The sequence below is a fragment of the Sarcophilus harrisii genome, chromosome 1 (genome assembly GCF_902635505.1).
Source record: "Sarcophilus harrisii chromosome 1, mSarHar1.11, whole genome shotgun sequence".
NCBI classification, from domain to species: domain Eukaryota; kingdom Metazoa; phylum Chordata; class Mammalia; order Dasyuromorphia; family Dasyuridae; genus Sarcophilus; species Sarcophilus harrisii.
The window spans coordinates 476594067-476609910 of NC_045426.1; the positions used below are offsets into that span (position 1 = coordinate 476594067).

General features: G+C 35.0%; 1 protein-coding gene across 1 annotated transcript in view; it reads left to right on the forward strand.

The window, feature by feature from the left end:
• The window catches only part of LOC111719032 (ethanolaminephosphotransferase 1-like), a 160898-nt gene that overhangs the window by 70642 nt on the left and 74412 nt on the right, over nucleotides 1-15844 (forward strand). The window contains exons 2-3 of the mRNA XM_023496028.2: nucleotides 12353-12421; nucleotides 14680-14788. Coding sequence (XP_023351796.1) covers nucleotides 12353-12421; nucleotides 14680-14788 — 178 coding nt within the window. The remainder of the gene's footprint in view (nucleotides 1-12352; nucleotides 12422-14679; nucleotides 14789-15844) is intronic.

Genomic DNA, 15844 nt, shown 5'->3' on the forward strand with positions numbered 1-15844 from the left:
CATATTCCTTAAACAAGGAGACTATTGTGCACTTAAATAAACATTAAATAATTTGCTGAAGACAGATGGGATATTTTAGTAGAAATAAATTGCTTTCAGAAAACTTACAGTTCCAACAAACCTCTTAGAGCAGCTATAGACTTGAAAAATAAAAATAAAACATTCAGTTATTAACACCATGTAAATGTAGGCTGTTCCTTGTTCTTTTAAACTGTAGAAGCAATTAATGTTTAAACCAGCAAGGAGCTGCAGTTTGTTAAAAAGCCACCATACTTAATAGGGAGAGGGGGATTAGATTGTCACCTGACAAAGATCCTTTCCACGTGGTTGCCCTTTTCCATTCCATGTTTCCTGACCCCAATTTCGCACAGCTAACCTTTTTAGGGTGTCATTTCCCCCAGGATCCAATCTGCCAGCTAAAGACAGGCCCCAACCTCATGGGGTATCTCCTTTCCCATGGCAAATGGCAAATTCACTAAGGGTTTGTGCCTTTTTATTGCCTGTTTCTGGAAAGCCATTTTCCTCTCTTTCCCTCCTTCTCTCACACCATCTCTTCCTGTCCCATCTCTGTCTCTCTCCTCCCAATGCTTATTTGCTCAAACCTCCTACATACTTTAAACATTCCCAAACCAATAACCTTTCTAACCTTCTAACTAGATGCTCTATTTAAACTATGAATTGCTTTTGCAAATCAATCTTTCTTGTCCCTTGTCTTTAAATCACTTTTTTAAACTTTAAACTTCAAGATTCGCAAATAATTTTGAGTCAAATTTAAAAAATTTATACATATACCCAACAGAGTTGACAAATTTTTAATGCATAACTCATAGTTTACAAATTACCCAATATTTCTAGAAAGCAACATACCATCTAAGTAGGGAGATACAAATATGACCTCCCAAGGCAAGCTAATGGCATTTTGTTTTAATAACCTATATTTTAACTTAAAATCCTATCAAATACAGCTTTAAATTCCCAATAATATGAAACTGCTTTTGCTATCATATTTCAAATAATGAATTTCACTAAACAGCATAGTTTCTTTCTCTCCCTCAGTCCCCACGTGGTTATTCTCAATGGATTTTTCCTAAGCTCCAACTTTGGCCAGAGTTGGAGCCTTCAGAAAAGTCAGACCCTTCTCTTTTCTTCTCCCCTAACAAAATCTAGCTCACAGAACAAACATGACAAAGACAATCTGCACAAAGATACACACAGACAAAAATCAAATGGAAGAGACCATCCCTTCCCTACATACAACAGAAATACCCAAGTGCACTTTTTTCCCCCTTTTTTGCTCTGAATATTTGAATTGGACTGCTCCCTCTCAAAGCATCTAATCTCACTGATGATCTTCAGTAAATGCACAGCCAACCACTCCAGGGTGGCTTGGCAGACTAGGGTCAGAAGGAGTTGCCTACTTTCATAGCCAACCATAGAATGCCCCTGTCCGGTGCCATTAACAGAACCTTTTAATCTGCCCCTCACCCCTTAACCTGGATCACCCAAGGCTTGATGATCCTAGGGTTCACAAGGATAGTTCAAGGGCACATTAACAGACAGTGCCTCTAGAATTACTCATGAATAAGTTATCTGACTTTCTCTCACCCGGGCCATTTGATCTTCAAAGACTTGCATGACTTCTATTTGTATCTGAGTGTCTCGTCTCCCTAGGCCCATTCTTCACAGAGAAGGAGGCTGAGAGTCTGAACTCAAGGTCGATTGGAAAACCCAACCTGGGGCCTACCTTGAATCAGGGGCCCACCAGCCATTTCTCTGGGAAGCCACAGATCCCGGATGAGCCCCCATAAACTGTGTGGGACAGGTGGGGTGCAAGACCCCTTTCCCAATGAACTAATCAGAAACATCATCAGATACAAAAAGAAAGTATTTATTTAATCCCTGCAGGGAGAAGCCCAGACACAACTGGGAGCCATCCCAACTCCCACCGTGTGCTCTTGGAACTTAACTAGCCAACTAACTAACTGACTAACCCTTGTCCAGGGTTTAAAAGCAAAAGACTTGAGCCTTCTCATTGGATAGACTAAAAGGATATAACTAAAAAGGTCACTGAAAAGTGACCAATGGTCACTAATGCTGGCTGATTCCCACAGGTCACTTCTCTTCCTGCAACTTCCTGTATCTCTAGGTTCAGTCCATTCCTCCAGAGAACATATGCCCTCTCAAGGACCCAAATTTCTGGGATCAGGGATCATGTGACAATACTGAGAAATATTTCATCCAATCAGTCCCATGCAAGCACTAGCACAATGTCTGGTACATAGGAAGTAATTAATAATTATTTGTTGAATTATTGATATTAATGCATGGTTAGTCACAGGATGATGAATTTTTAGCCATAACACTGGAATACCATTTGCTCAATTATTAGAAGGGCAGTGATCTCTGTCAAAAAGGGAATAACTTCATGAATGTAATCACAGATCCTGGAATTATTGAAGTATTTTTATAGCATGTAATCAAGTTTTGATTGAATGCTAAATCCTGGTTTATTAGTATCCTCTAAATAAAGATAGATGTAAGTATGCAGTTATATATGCAAATATTAAAAAAGAAACATGATAGTGTTCTTTGACTGATATGTTCCATATAATCACATGATTATGATTCATATTAGTATCCTTTATAGTCTGAATTCTAACACAGGCTCTTTAGATAAAGAACTTTTTTCAACCAGAACAAAATAACAAACTTTTATCTTGTCTTCCTTATTTCTTCCCAACATTTACGTAGTGTTAAGAGGTTCTTCCCATTTTTCTTTTCTTATAACTTTTTAAAAATTAACTTTTTGTTTATAATTGATTGAGATGATGTTCTAATTTCCATATAATCTGGCTCTTCAGTAAAATGTTACTAATTTCTCTGGGTCTTATTTTCCTTATCTATAAAATAAAGTGTGGACTAGATGATCTGGAAGTTTTTTTTAGTCAAAACAATTTGTCATTCTGTAATATGTAATTTTATTTAATAAAGTCTTGGAAAAAAAAAAGCAAAAAACAAAATCTTAGTACAAATTATATAGAGAGTTCAAGTTCTTGGTTTGCCATATGACCTAAGCAAGTCAAAGGATCAAAAAATTTTAATTGGAAGAGACCTAGGCAGCTATCAGCTTCAAAACATCTGTGAAAGGAATCTTTACTATTACATATCAATGTCTCTACTGGTATTTCTCTTGGTTCCAGAGGAAAAAGGAAGAATCATAAATAACCCTTTCACAATAGGTATAGGTTGAAGAATACTAGATATATTGTCAGAAATGATTCCTTTGTTGGTAGGGCATTGCTCAGTTTTTCTTTATTAAAGGGAGGCATGAGAAATAAATGATAGCAGTGTATCTATCTATGTACAGGGATTATGAAGAAATGAGTCTAATATTTTTTTCCCAAAAAAAGAGCACAAGTAAAAGTTATTACTTTAAAAAAGAAAAGTAAAAATCCTAAATGCTTATATAATTACATTAAAAATCCTCTTATTATCTCTTATGATATATTTATTTTATTTTTAATATGATATAATTTAGAAATCACATTTAATTATAACTGGTACTGTAGCCATTTTGAAAAGCAATTTAGAACTACACCACCAAAATTACTAAAATGTACATATGCTTTGATCCAGCAGTATCATGATTAAACGTATATACCTAGCGAGATCAAAGAAAAAGAGAAAAGTCCTATAAAATATTTAAAAATGTCCTATAAAACATTTATAGCAGCTCTTTTTGAAGTGGCAAAGAAATGAAAATTAAGAGGCTGTCCATTAAGTGGAGAATAAACAAATGATGATAAATGAGTGTAAGGTAAGAAATGATGAAAGAAATGGTTTTAGAGAAAACTGGAAAGACTTGAATTAACTGATTCAGAATGAAGTGAATAGACTAACAATTTATACAATTACAAGAACATTGTAAAAATGAACAAGTTTGAAAAAATTAAGAACTGTGATCAATGGAATGATCAACCAAGAATCCAGACAATTAATGATGAAGAATTCTACCTACCTCTTGAGAAAGATTTGATAGACCAAATATTCATAATGATATATACAAATATATGACATGACTAATAGGTGAATCTGTTTTCCTTGAGTATTCATATTTGTCACAAGTGTTTTGTTTTTCCTCTTTCTTTTTTTTTTCAATTGAAAGATGTGAGGAGAAAATAATAAGATTTTAAAAAATTAGTTAAAAATTAAATCTGGTACTGAGTTGTCAGACTAATTCCAGAACTGCACTATAAAGAATTTAAACATATTTAGTAACATTTCAATATTGTCTCTGAGTTAGGCTGCAAAAGAATGTCTAGATAAGACTTTTGAATGGTTTCTCTTTGAGAGAGAAATGAATAGTATTAGAAATGAGTCTTACACAGGCATTTTACCTGATTTACAGGGTTCTTAATCTAATCCAGGGTTTGTGAAGTTTAAATTTTTTTGATAAATATTTCAATCTAATTAGTTTCATTGTTAATTCTTTGCATTTTTATACTTATGGAAACATTATTCTGAGACAGGGTATGTAGGCTTGATTAAACTTCTAAAGGAATTCTTGACATCCAAAAATGATATGACTGTCTGGTAACAGAAAAACACAAAACAGCTAAATTTGTATTTTTATAGGGTTTATGACTCTTAATATCTTAGCACAGTACTTGGTACCTAATAAGCACATAATAAAGACTGGTTTAATTGGCTGACTAATCTAGGTAGGTTGAGAAGCCTGCTTTTGAGGGGGTAGTGTGATACAAAAAGGGAGCATAATTTGGCTCCTCTGGGAAAGAAAAATTAATTACATTAAAAATGAAGCATTTTTAAAGAGAAGAGTATTTAAATTTCTGTCATTCCTCAGAAAGTGACATACTTATTTAAAATGGAGATCTGTTACTAAGAAACCAGCAGCAAAGACTTAAAATTTGCACAGATTTTCAAGCCATCATTTAAAATCCTAATTGAGGCATTTATTTGTAATGCCTACTACAAGGGAAGGCTTGAATTGGGAGTTTTGAGCTTCAGTAGGGCTTAAGTTATGGAAGTGGAGGGTTATGAGGTTGCTTAAAAGGGAACAAAACAATTTTAATTGAAAAATTATTTTTTACTGTGCATACCCTTTGATCCAACAGAGTCACTATTGTGTCTGTGTCCCAAAGAGATCACAAAAGTGGGAAGAGGACTTACATATGCAAAAATGTTTGTAGTAGCTTTTTTTTTTTTGAAGTGGCAAGGAGTTGAAAGTTGGGTAAATACCCTTCAGTTAGGGAATGATTGAATACGTTAAGCTATATGAATATAATGGGATACTTATTGTTCTATAAGAAATGATGAGCAGGTTAATTTCAGAAAAACCTGGAAAGATATTAACTGATGATGAATGAAGTTAGCAGAACCAGGAGAACATTGTACACAGTCACAACAACATTATGTGATGATCAACTGTGATGGACTTGGCTCTTCTTAGCAATGCAATTATTCAAGACCATTTGAATACACTTGGGTGGAAAATGCCATCTGTGTCCAGAGAGAGAATTATGGAGACTGAATGTGGATCAAAGCATACAATTTTCACCTTTTTTGTTTGTTTGCTTTTTTTTCATGGTTTTTCCCCTTATGGTCTGATTTTTTTGGTACAATATGACAAATATTGAAATATGCTTAAAAATATTACATGTATTTAATCTATTTTACATTGCTTACTGTCTTGGGCAGGGAAGAGGTTAAAGAGGGAAGGAAAAAACCGCGGAACACAAAGTTTTACAAAAATGAATGTTGAAAACTATCTTTACATGTAATTGGAAAAATAAAACATTGAAAAATAAAAGAAAATTATAGTTTTATCTAGTGACTATTAACTGCCTTGTGCTGACCTTTATTTTTTTTCCTACTATTATTATTTCCTGGTATCTTCTTGTTTTAGCTGGAGGAGGTTTGGAGCGATAGGATTTATTTTTTTTTTTTGGATATCAATACACAATCTAGCTATTTTAGGAACAGAACACATACTAGTGATGAGGTTAGGGACAGTCAGAGAGTTGTGGAAATCCCCTTTTGGTCAGAGGCTCAGGTTCTTCATGAAAGAATTCACGAACCCAAAATATTAATGGCAAAAATGGAGATTTATTGTTGGATAGGAAGCCAATTTTGCTAAGAGACTGACTTCTTTAGTGGCAAAGTCCTATTAAGGAAATGGAAGCTGGCACTGAGAAGAGAATGTCTTCTCAATGGGTGGGTCCTACTTTGGACTTTCTCCAAAGAAATGAGTAAAAGAAAACCTATTTTATGAGCAGCTCTTGGGGGAGTGGGGGAGCTAGGGGCAGTTTGAGCTGATGAGACCATGATTTCTCAATTGAATGTGAAGTCTTTCCTGAGACTGTGACTTCCCTGAAAGATCAATAAGAGTTTGATTTGCCCTTGAATGGTATTGTTTATCTCTCCCTTGAGAAGATGTAAAACCATAGTTTTTTGCAGATTAAAAAGGACATGGTTTTTGTGATTTTACAAGATTTTTACAGAGTTCACTCAGCTCATACAGAGTTCATTTGCGTCACTAGGAAGAAGATGGATGATTGGTGGAGATGTGGGCTTTCTAGGAGGAGAAGTCTGAGTCCTCCTTCAGGAATAGCCCAGCAACTAGATGGAACTCCTTGGTTATTTCCCAGCTGGGAATATTGGATATAATGGGAATATATGAATATTTCTACTCCATAGATGGAGAGAGAATCATTTTTAGAAAGAGAGAATCTGCTATCTGTGATAGTCTCTGCTGTAGAATTGAATAAGTAAATGGTAAGGTTAAGATCTTATAAAAATTTTTTAAAACTCAACAAAATAGTGCATCTTTAATCCACATAAGCCATGTAATGATCCTCTAGAAGCTTCCTTTCCAATTTACATGTTCAAGTTCAAAGAAAAATAATAGTGAGATGTTATCAATCAACCAATCAATAGACATTTATCAAATGTCTACTATATACTTGGGCAGATAGATGTTCAATGGATAGAGTTTCAGGCCTGAAGTCAGGAGGACCTGAGTTCAAATTTGACCTCAGACATACTAGTTGTGTGACCCTGGGCAAGTCACTTAATCCTGTTTGCCTCAATTTCTTCATCCATAAATTGATGTGGAGAAGGAAATGACAAATCATTTCCATATAAATATGGAATATATACCAAACCATATATGCATACACACACACACATTCAGAGAGTTACTATAAGGAAAAACAAAATAGTTAAATATAAGGTAGTTTGTGAAGGAGGAAGCCAGTGGCTGAGGGATCACAGAGGTTACATAGAGAAAATAGTACTTGAGTTATATCTTCAGGGCAGAGAGAGATTCTATAAGTTGAAGACAAGAAGGGAGTTTACTCCAGACATAGCAAATAAGCACTGCAAATGCAGCAGCCTAGAAAATGGAATGTTGCATATGAAGAATACAAGAAGACCAATTGGGCTAAATCACTGTACAGGAAAGGGAACAATGTCCATTGAGGCTAGAAAGATATGCTGAGAGCAGGTTATGAAGGGGTTGAAAAGGTAAACAGTGTTTATATTTTAGCCTAGAGACATAGGAAGCCATTGGAGTTGATTAAGAAAGGGAATGAAGGGATCGGATTTGCGTTTAATGGGAAATGGAAACTGAATGAATGCCCATCATTTGGGGAATGACTGAATATGTTATGGTGTATGAATCCAATGGAATATTATTGTTGTATAAAAAATGATTAGCAGGATGATTTCAGAAAGTCCTGAAGAGACCTCCCTGAATTGATGCTAAGTAAAGTGAATAGAACCAAGAGCATAGCACACAACAACACAGCAACAAGATTATGTGATGATCAAGTCTGATGGATTTTCAACAATGAGGTGATTCAGGCCAGTTCCAGTGTTCTTGTGATAAAGAGAGCCATCTGCACCCAGAGAGAGGACTGTGGGGACTGAGTATGGATCACAGCACAGTATTTTCACCTTTTTGTTGTTGTTTGCTTGCTTGGTTTTTTTTTTTCTTTCTCATTTTTTTTTTCTTTTTTGATCTGATTTTTCTTGTGCAGCATAATAATTGTGGACATGTTTGAAAGTAGTAGGGAAAAAATCAGCAAATGGGATGGTTGAAGATTCAAGAGAGGGAGGATTGTTTAAGTTGTAATCTGGTTGAGGTCAAGTGCATATGTAGACAAATTGTTTTAGCAAGAAGGGCTATCTATTTGTTAGATACTGGAGGAAAGGAGGAGTGAGTGGAAGATTATGTCAAAAGTTTTTGAAAAGAAGAGAATGGGAGACAGCTTCGAATTTCTTTTTTTTTTTTAATTATAGCTTTTTATTTATAAGATATATGCATGGGTAATTTTTCAGCATTGACAATTGCAAAACCTCTTGTTCCAACTTTTCCCCTTCTTCCCCTCCCTCCCCCAGATGTCAGGTAGACCAATACATGTTAAATATGTTAAAGTATTATTTAAATACAATATATGTATACATGTCCTGCAGTTATTTTGTTGCACAAGAAGAATCAGACTTTGAAATAATGTACAATTAGCCTGTGAAGGAAAGAAAAAATGCAAGCAGACAAAAACAGAGGGATTGAGAATTCTATGTAGTGGTTCACACTCATTTCCCAGAGTTCTTTCGCTGGGTGTAGCTGATTCTATTCATTATTGAAGAGAGTCACTTCCATCAGAATTGATCATCATATAGTATTGTTGTTGAAGTATATAATGACCTCCTAGTCCTGCTCATTTCACTCAGCATCAGTTCATGTAAGTCTCTCCAGGCCTTTCTGAAATCATCCTGCTGGTCATTTCTTACCAAACAATAATATTCCATAACATTCATATACCATAACTAATTCAGCCATTCTCCAATTGATGGGCATCCACTCAGTTTCCAGTTCTAGCCACTACAAAAAGGGCTGCCACAAATATTCTTGCACATACAGGTCCCTTTCCCTTCTTTAAGATCTCTTTGGGATATAAGCCCAGTAGTAACACACTGCTGGATCAAAGGGTATGCACAATTTGATAAGTTTTTGAGCATAGTTCCAAATTGCTCTCCAGAATGGTTGGATGTATTCACAATTCCACCAACAATGTGTCAGTGTCCCAGTTTTCTCACATCTCCTCCAACATTTAGCATTTTCTTTTCCTGTCATCCTAACCAAGCTTCAATTTCATGAAGTAAGCGGCAATGTGCTCAATTTGATTGGTTGGATATTGTCCATTGTCCTTCATTCTTGAAGAGGACCAAAATGACATCACTATGTTAGAGCTGAATTACAGTCTCTCTAACTGTGGCTGATTAGATCTGTTCTGTCACAGGTTGGATATAGGTAGTCCCTATGAACATTTGGGGTCACATCTCTAATTTTGTGCATCTCACATTTCTTCTGAGCTAATTCAATTCAGGTGAAGGGGAATATGGAAGACTGGAAGAGAGAGGAGAAAGCTTGGAATAGCTTCTTTGAAGAGTGACCTAGGGTATCAGTTAGGAAGGAATAAAAGGAAGGGAGCAGATAGCAAACATTTGTTAAGTAGCTACTATGTGCCATCATTTGTACTAAGTGTTTTTACAAATATTATTTCATTTGATCCTTGTTGTGAGCTTTCTAGAGCTCCTAAGTTGGGGTGCCAAAATGTACTATGCTTTCTAGAGCACCCATGGTGGGGTGCTAGTCTGGACTATCTCTGTGGAGGATTTTGGGATCAGCCCAAGTCCTTGGTGTTAGTGGAGGAGTGATGAAGCAGGGATCCATGAGGATGATCAAGCATGGAGTCCATTTACTCCAAGTTCTTTCCCCGTTATATACCCTAATACCCTTATATAATCAAAGCAACACTGCACATGTACTAACTATATACTGTGCATGCAGGACCACATAAACAACTTGCTATTGTATGTAGATGTCTGGCATTTGCTATCACTGCTTCAACTATAGAGCAGATTGTCACAGCCCCCTGACTTCTCAGGAAGGCCGAGAGCTCTTAGGGGAGATGGGGAACCAAACCAGACATTGTTAGCAGGTGCCCTCTGGGCTGAAGGATCTTATACCTCAGCCAGAGTTCCCCCACTAACTGTGGCCCTCTACAGATCCTCTTGACAATGATGAGAAAATTGGGACATAGAGATTAAGTGCCTTGTCCAAGATTACACAGCTAATAAATATCTGGGACTAGATTTTCTCTCTCACCACCCAACTGTAAAAGGGCTGCCTCATTACAGTGAGAGTTCTGTTTAAATGGGATAAAGTAAATTTATAATTTACCCAATCAACATAGTTTTGAAGCTTCTTCTGGTTCTAGTTAGAAACCATGGGGATGGTGGGAGTAATCCAGCGCTAAGATAAGCAGTAATAGGACAAAGGAGCAAAGGGATTCCAGAACAGAGGATAGTGTAGAGTTAAAATGGCTAACTATAGGGTTGATACTGGAAAGGGAGGACGGTTAAGTCCAAGCAAGGTTAATGGTCTGGGGAGAAAAAGTACTCAAGAATGGAGGAATTTGAGGTCCTATTGAGAGTGATTAATGTGTAAGAGAGTTAAAGAAGAAGGTAAAATGAAATGATAAGAGGTTATAGTCAGATAAAAGAGTAAGTTTGTAATTAAAGAAGAAGAAGAATAACTACAAAACATTTTCCCCAATTCTCAACCTGGGCACTTTCCTATAGATTCACACAGCATCAGTGGGGACAGCAGATGTACCTTTATATAACCTGGTAAAGCCATCTTAATAGGTGGGCTAAACCAGATTGAAACTAATGAGCAAACTAATGGGTGAGTTGAGGGAATATGAAGTATAGCCTCACAGCAATGAGTGAAGAACAATTGGTTTCAACAGTCATGAAGGCAACTGAAGCAGGTGCTGTGGAGTGCTTAAAGCTTTGTCAGAAATGAAAGACGCCATGTTATCCACTGCATCCTGGGTCATTGCTGTCCTCTTGACATTTTTTCTTGCTACTGGTCTTTGATGACTTTGAAAGACAGAGTGATGACTTTGTGCAACCTTGTCTCACTTAAGTTCTAATTCATATACACATCGAGACATCACCTTCATTATGTCATAAGTCCTTTTAGAAAAAGAAGTATGACAAACAACAATATACATTAGTATAGAGGTGCACACCTTGCAGGGAATGGGGGACAAGTGGCTCAACACATTCACATCTTAAATACTTCAAAGATGATTTTCTCTTCTCAAGGTGTTCTCATGCTACTCCTTCTGGGTTCTGAGCTTTCCAATGGCTGGAACTATCTTTCATCTCATGAAGCTCTGGTATTGTGCCTTCACAGACCAGGGCTATTCTTTGCCAGGTGTAATATCTCCTACAAGGTGAACAGTACTACAAGAGAAATTCTCCTCCTTTCCCTCCTATATTCTCTGTCCTAAGATGTTTTTTAGCCAAGAAGTAAGGCAAAATCATTCCCTCTCAAGAGCTAGTGATTGTTGTCATGTCTTGGTGACTCAATTTGTAGTTTTCTTGGCAGAGATTCTGGAATAGTTTGCCATTTTCATTTCCAGCTCATTTTACAATTGAGGAAACTGAGGCAAATCCCTGAAGTTAAGTGATTTACCCAGGGTCATAGAGCTAGTAAGTATCTGAAGCCAGGCTTGAATTTAGATCTTCCTGACTCTAGAGCTGGCACTCTATTCACTGTGCCATCTAGCACAGTTCTTTTTCTGTTTTTTACTCTCTTCTCTGCTACCAGAGGGCATCCTCCTCAGAACTATCTCTTGCCTCAATGCCAGAGAATAAGTCTTGCTTTTTGAAAGACCACCAAACACTTGATCAGTCAATAGCTAGCTGGTCTCTAATTATATCAAGTTTGGCTAAAGGATATCTTCATACCTATTAAAGGGGTAAGGAATTATAGATGCTTCTTTAAAACCTTAACTCTTATGTGAGTCAGTCACCCCTTATATATCTTGATTCTATCTATTAGGCTGGGAGAAAATCAATTGACAAATTCCCTTCTACCTATCCCACTTATATAGTAAATTCTTTTAGCATCTTTTTTAAACCATCACAAAATAATTGAGCAAAATATTTTTTCATGTATGTAACTGGGAATTTTTTTTTTTATAAGTGGATTTAAGTAGCTACTCTCTTGATCTTCCCAATTATTAGCTTTCTTCCTCATGAAATCACTTTATATTTACTTATCTGTATACAAGTTGTATATATTCTCCTCCTTGAAGACAGAGACTATTTAGAGTTTTGTCTTTGTTATAACCTGTATTAAGCATTTAACAGGCATTTAGATTTTGGTGAATTGAACTGAAATATTAAAATATTCATCATTTCACTTTCATGTGGCACTAATTTTGACGTTTCTTCCCTTTTTTTTTCACAGTATAGTGCTGTAGATACAAATCCTTTATCAGTGTATATTATGCAGCATCTCTGGAACAGAATAGTTAAGGTAAGCATGATGACATATTTTAAGCTTTATTTTCTTATTTTTTTTCTGATGTATTGATGAGACCAAAGAAAGAGAAATTAATTTGGAAATAAATAGCTAATAGAACAAACTTAATTCCTTCCCCGCTCAAAACAGGAAAACAAATATTTTAAAGGTTTAATTGATTATAATCACAAGTATCAGTGGGCACAGGATAGATAGCATCTTTGAAATATGTTAAAATATGTTTCATTGAATTTGCTACACTTTCCCACCAGTTACTCAACTTGTTGACTTCTGTAAGATTCAGTTCTTATATTCAGGAGACATTTAAAATTGTAACAACTGATTTTTGTATATGTATTTATATTGTCTTTATTCTTTGATTCTTTTTTAAACAAGGGATTTTTTTTCCCCCTTTGGCAAAGGGAAATAGTAAATTTCTTTGGTTTATAAAAGATATAGAGGGAGGATGCCGTCTCCTATATTGTGGTTCTTTTAAAAAGTTATTAATAATTAGAACTGCTTCTAAAGCTTAATTCTGAGGTGGTCATTCATTCATCAAATATTTATTGGGTACTTACTATATATACTACAGTCTGTACTACATACTAGGTAGATAATCGGGATCAGAAAAGAAGATTTTTTAAAAAATGACATCAAATCCCTGTCCTCAGCAACATTATAATCTCAATGACAATATCTGCATATAAAATGTTACAAGAAGATGACTTCATTTAAAAAAATAAATATAGCATCTATAAATTAATAAATGCAATCATTACTACACAGCCTCATTATTGTGGCTGCATATGAATTGTCAACATTTTTATTTTTGTCCATAAAATACAATATATCAAATGTTTCTTTAATTAAAGTCCCCTTACTTAAACTAGAAGACATGTAGTATAATTACTACTAGAAAGATGAAGTTCTAGGAAGGTTGCATGTTATAACTACCATTTCTAGAACTATTCACTAAATCGAGTATCTAGAAGGTTGATTGTGGGGCCCAATGCAGTTTATTGTGGGTGGGTAGCTGCTACCATATAATCACATAAAAATGTGATTCTCTTGTGTCATCCTTGGAAAATAACTGCCACTTCCTGTGACTCATCATTTTAAATTGCAGCTATACTTTGGGAAATCCCCAGGTTGACTCCTTATATCCCTCCTGGCACATTGTAGGTACTTCAATATTTCTTGAATTGCTGCTTTCTGTTCTTTTGAAAAACAGAGGACAATAGCTTGCTTCCATTTTTCTTTTAAAAATCAATTCCTCTCATACTTTATCAGCTGTCTCTTGATAATGAGTAGTAGCTGCTCACCTCCAAAATGTTGGCAGTAAGTCTGATTTTCCAGCGAAATTTAATTATAATACAAAAATATTGTAGTTGTATGTAATACAAAGTAGGCAGTGGGGTGATGGGGCCAGGTAGTTCTAGTTCTAAGTTAAATTTTCAGAGTGAAAATTTATACATATACAAAACTATACACTAATTTATTGGTTTAGTCATTGTCTAGACATCAGAAAGTGTTGGGAAAATGTTAATAATGCAGATTAAACTTAAATATATTCTATATATTCCTCCCTCCCGAAGAGATAGTTGTTAAACATTTACTAGAATACTTTTTATAGCATTCTTAGTTGAGAGCTAAAAAGAACATTAGACAATGTCCAGTCTAATCCCCTCATTTTACAGATTGCTTTATGAATAAGAAATATGAATTAGAAGAAAAAACACTGTAATTTTTTAGAAAGTAGTAGAGCTTGAGTCCTGAAAGGTATTTACACAGTTTCATTATGATGTTATTTTTCCCTCTTCAGAAAGCTTATGATAGTGAGTATATTTTAAATTAGTCTTAAAATTAAAATTCTGTGTAGTGAACAGAAGGAACTGTTTTAAATTTTTTTGTTTTGGAATTTTGCTGAATTAAACATAATTGGGCTAGTAGATGGGACTTGGGAATTTTTTGTTTAAAAAAAAGCATCTGTTTTTTGTAATTGAATTTGCATCAGTAAGGAATTTTATTGAATATTGATTATAATTCTGTTTGACAGTCACTATAATCAAGTGATTAATTCATTGGTATTACTAAATCTTTACCATTTTATGCAGTGCTATGATAGTATAATGTACCCAAGTAATACGTGTCTCAGTTTATTCCTTTTTGGTAGGTGGTACCTGAATTACTAATTTAATATCTAACTCACTCTTACTTTTCGATTCTTACAAATTTTAAACATGATTTTCTTTTGTCCTTTTTGTATTTTTCAGATAGTGCCACTGTGGATTGCACCTAACTTGCTTACCTTTTCTGGATTTTTATTGCTTTTAATCAATTATTTTGTATTATGCTTTTATGACTGGGATTATACTGCCTCAGGTAATTATATATTAATCAGACAAATAATCCAGTTTGAATTCTTTTGAGCATTCAAAACTATATTTTGAAACTTCTCAGTCATTTGGACTCTTTACATCTATTTTTTATGTTTATGATTTGAATTCAAGCTCATCTGTTGTTTTATTTAAACTTAATATGAAATTTACTCATTAAAACAATAATAATATCACTTATTTACCATTGCAAAGTTTGCCCTTTACAAATATTGCATTTGACCCGCACACCCCTGGGAGATTGTGCTATTATTATCCTTATTTTATCAATAAGGAAACTGAGGCAGGCAGAGGTTAATTGATTTATTTGGGGTCACAAGTAGAGTTTGATGGGAATCCAGAAACCATTAGTCCCACCTGTATGTGAATAGAAATCCTCGCTATAGAATGCCTAACAATCTAGCTTTCTCCTAAAGACCTTCACTGAGGTGGAACTCATTACCTCCCATTCTATTTTTGTGCATCAATAATTGTTAGGAGGTTTATTCTCATATTGGAACCATTGTTCCTCATTCTGGCATCTGTGGCCCAGTAGAACAAATAAGTTCAAGTTCTATTCATGATGATGATAATACCAACTCAGTTTTTTACAGAAATTTGTAAGGATCTTTCTCATAACAATCCCATGGGCAGCTATTATTTCTTCCTTTTAAGTTTTCTTTCTCCTTTAAGTTGAATATGCTTTCTTCTTATTACTATTCAATAATTGTTGCTAAAGAGATTCAGAAATGCCTTCTCACACCTAAATACATGAAATATTTTTAATCAGAAAAAAAAAAAAATCCTTAAATATTAGTGGCTAGTTAAGGATAGAGTTCTAGACTTAGAATAAGGAAGACCTAAATTTGAATTCTGTTTGAGACACTAGTACTCTGGGCAAGTCACTTATCCTGTTTGACTTACTTCCTCATCTTTAAAATGAGCTAGAAAAGAAAATGGCAAACCACACCAGTATCTTTGCCAAGACAACCCCAAAAGAGGTCATGAAGAGTTGGACACTACTAAAATGACTGAACAGAAATAAAAGGTCTCTTTTAGCTCT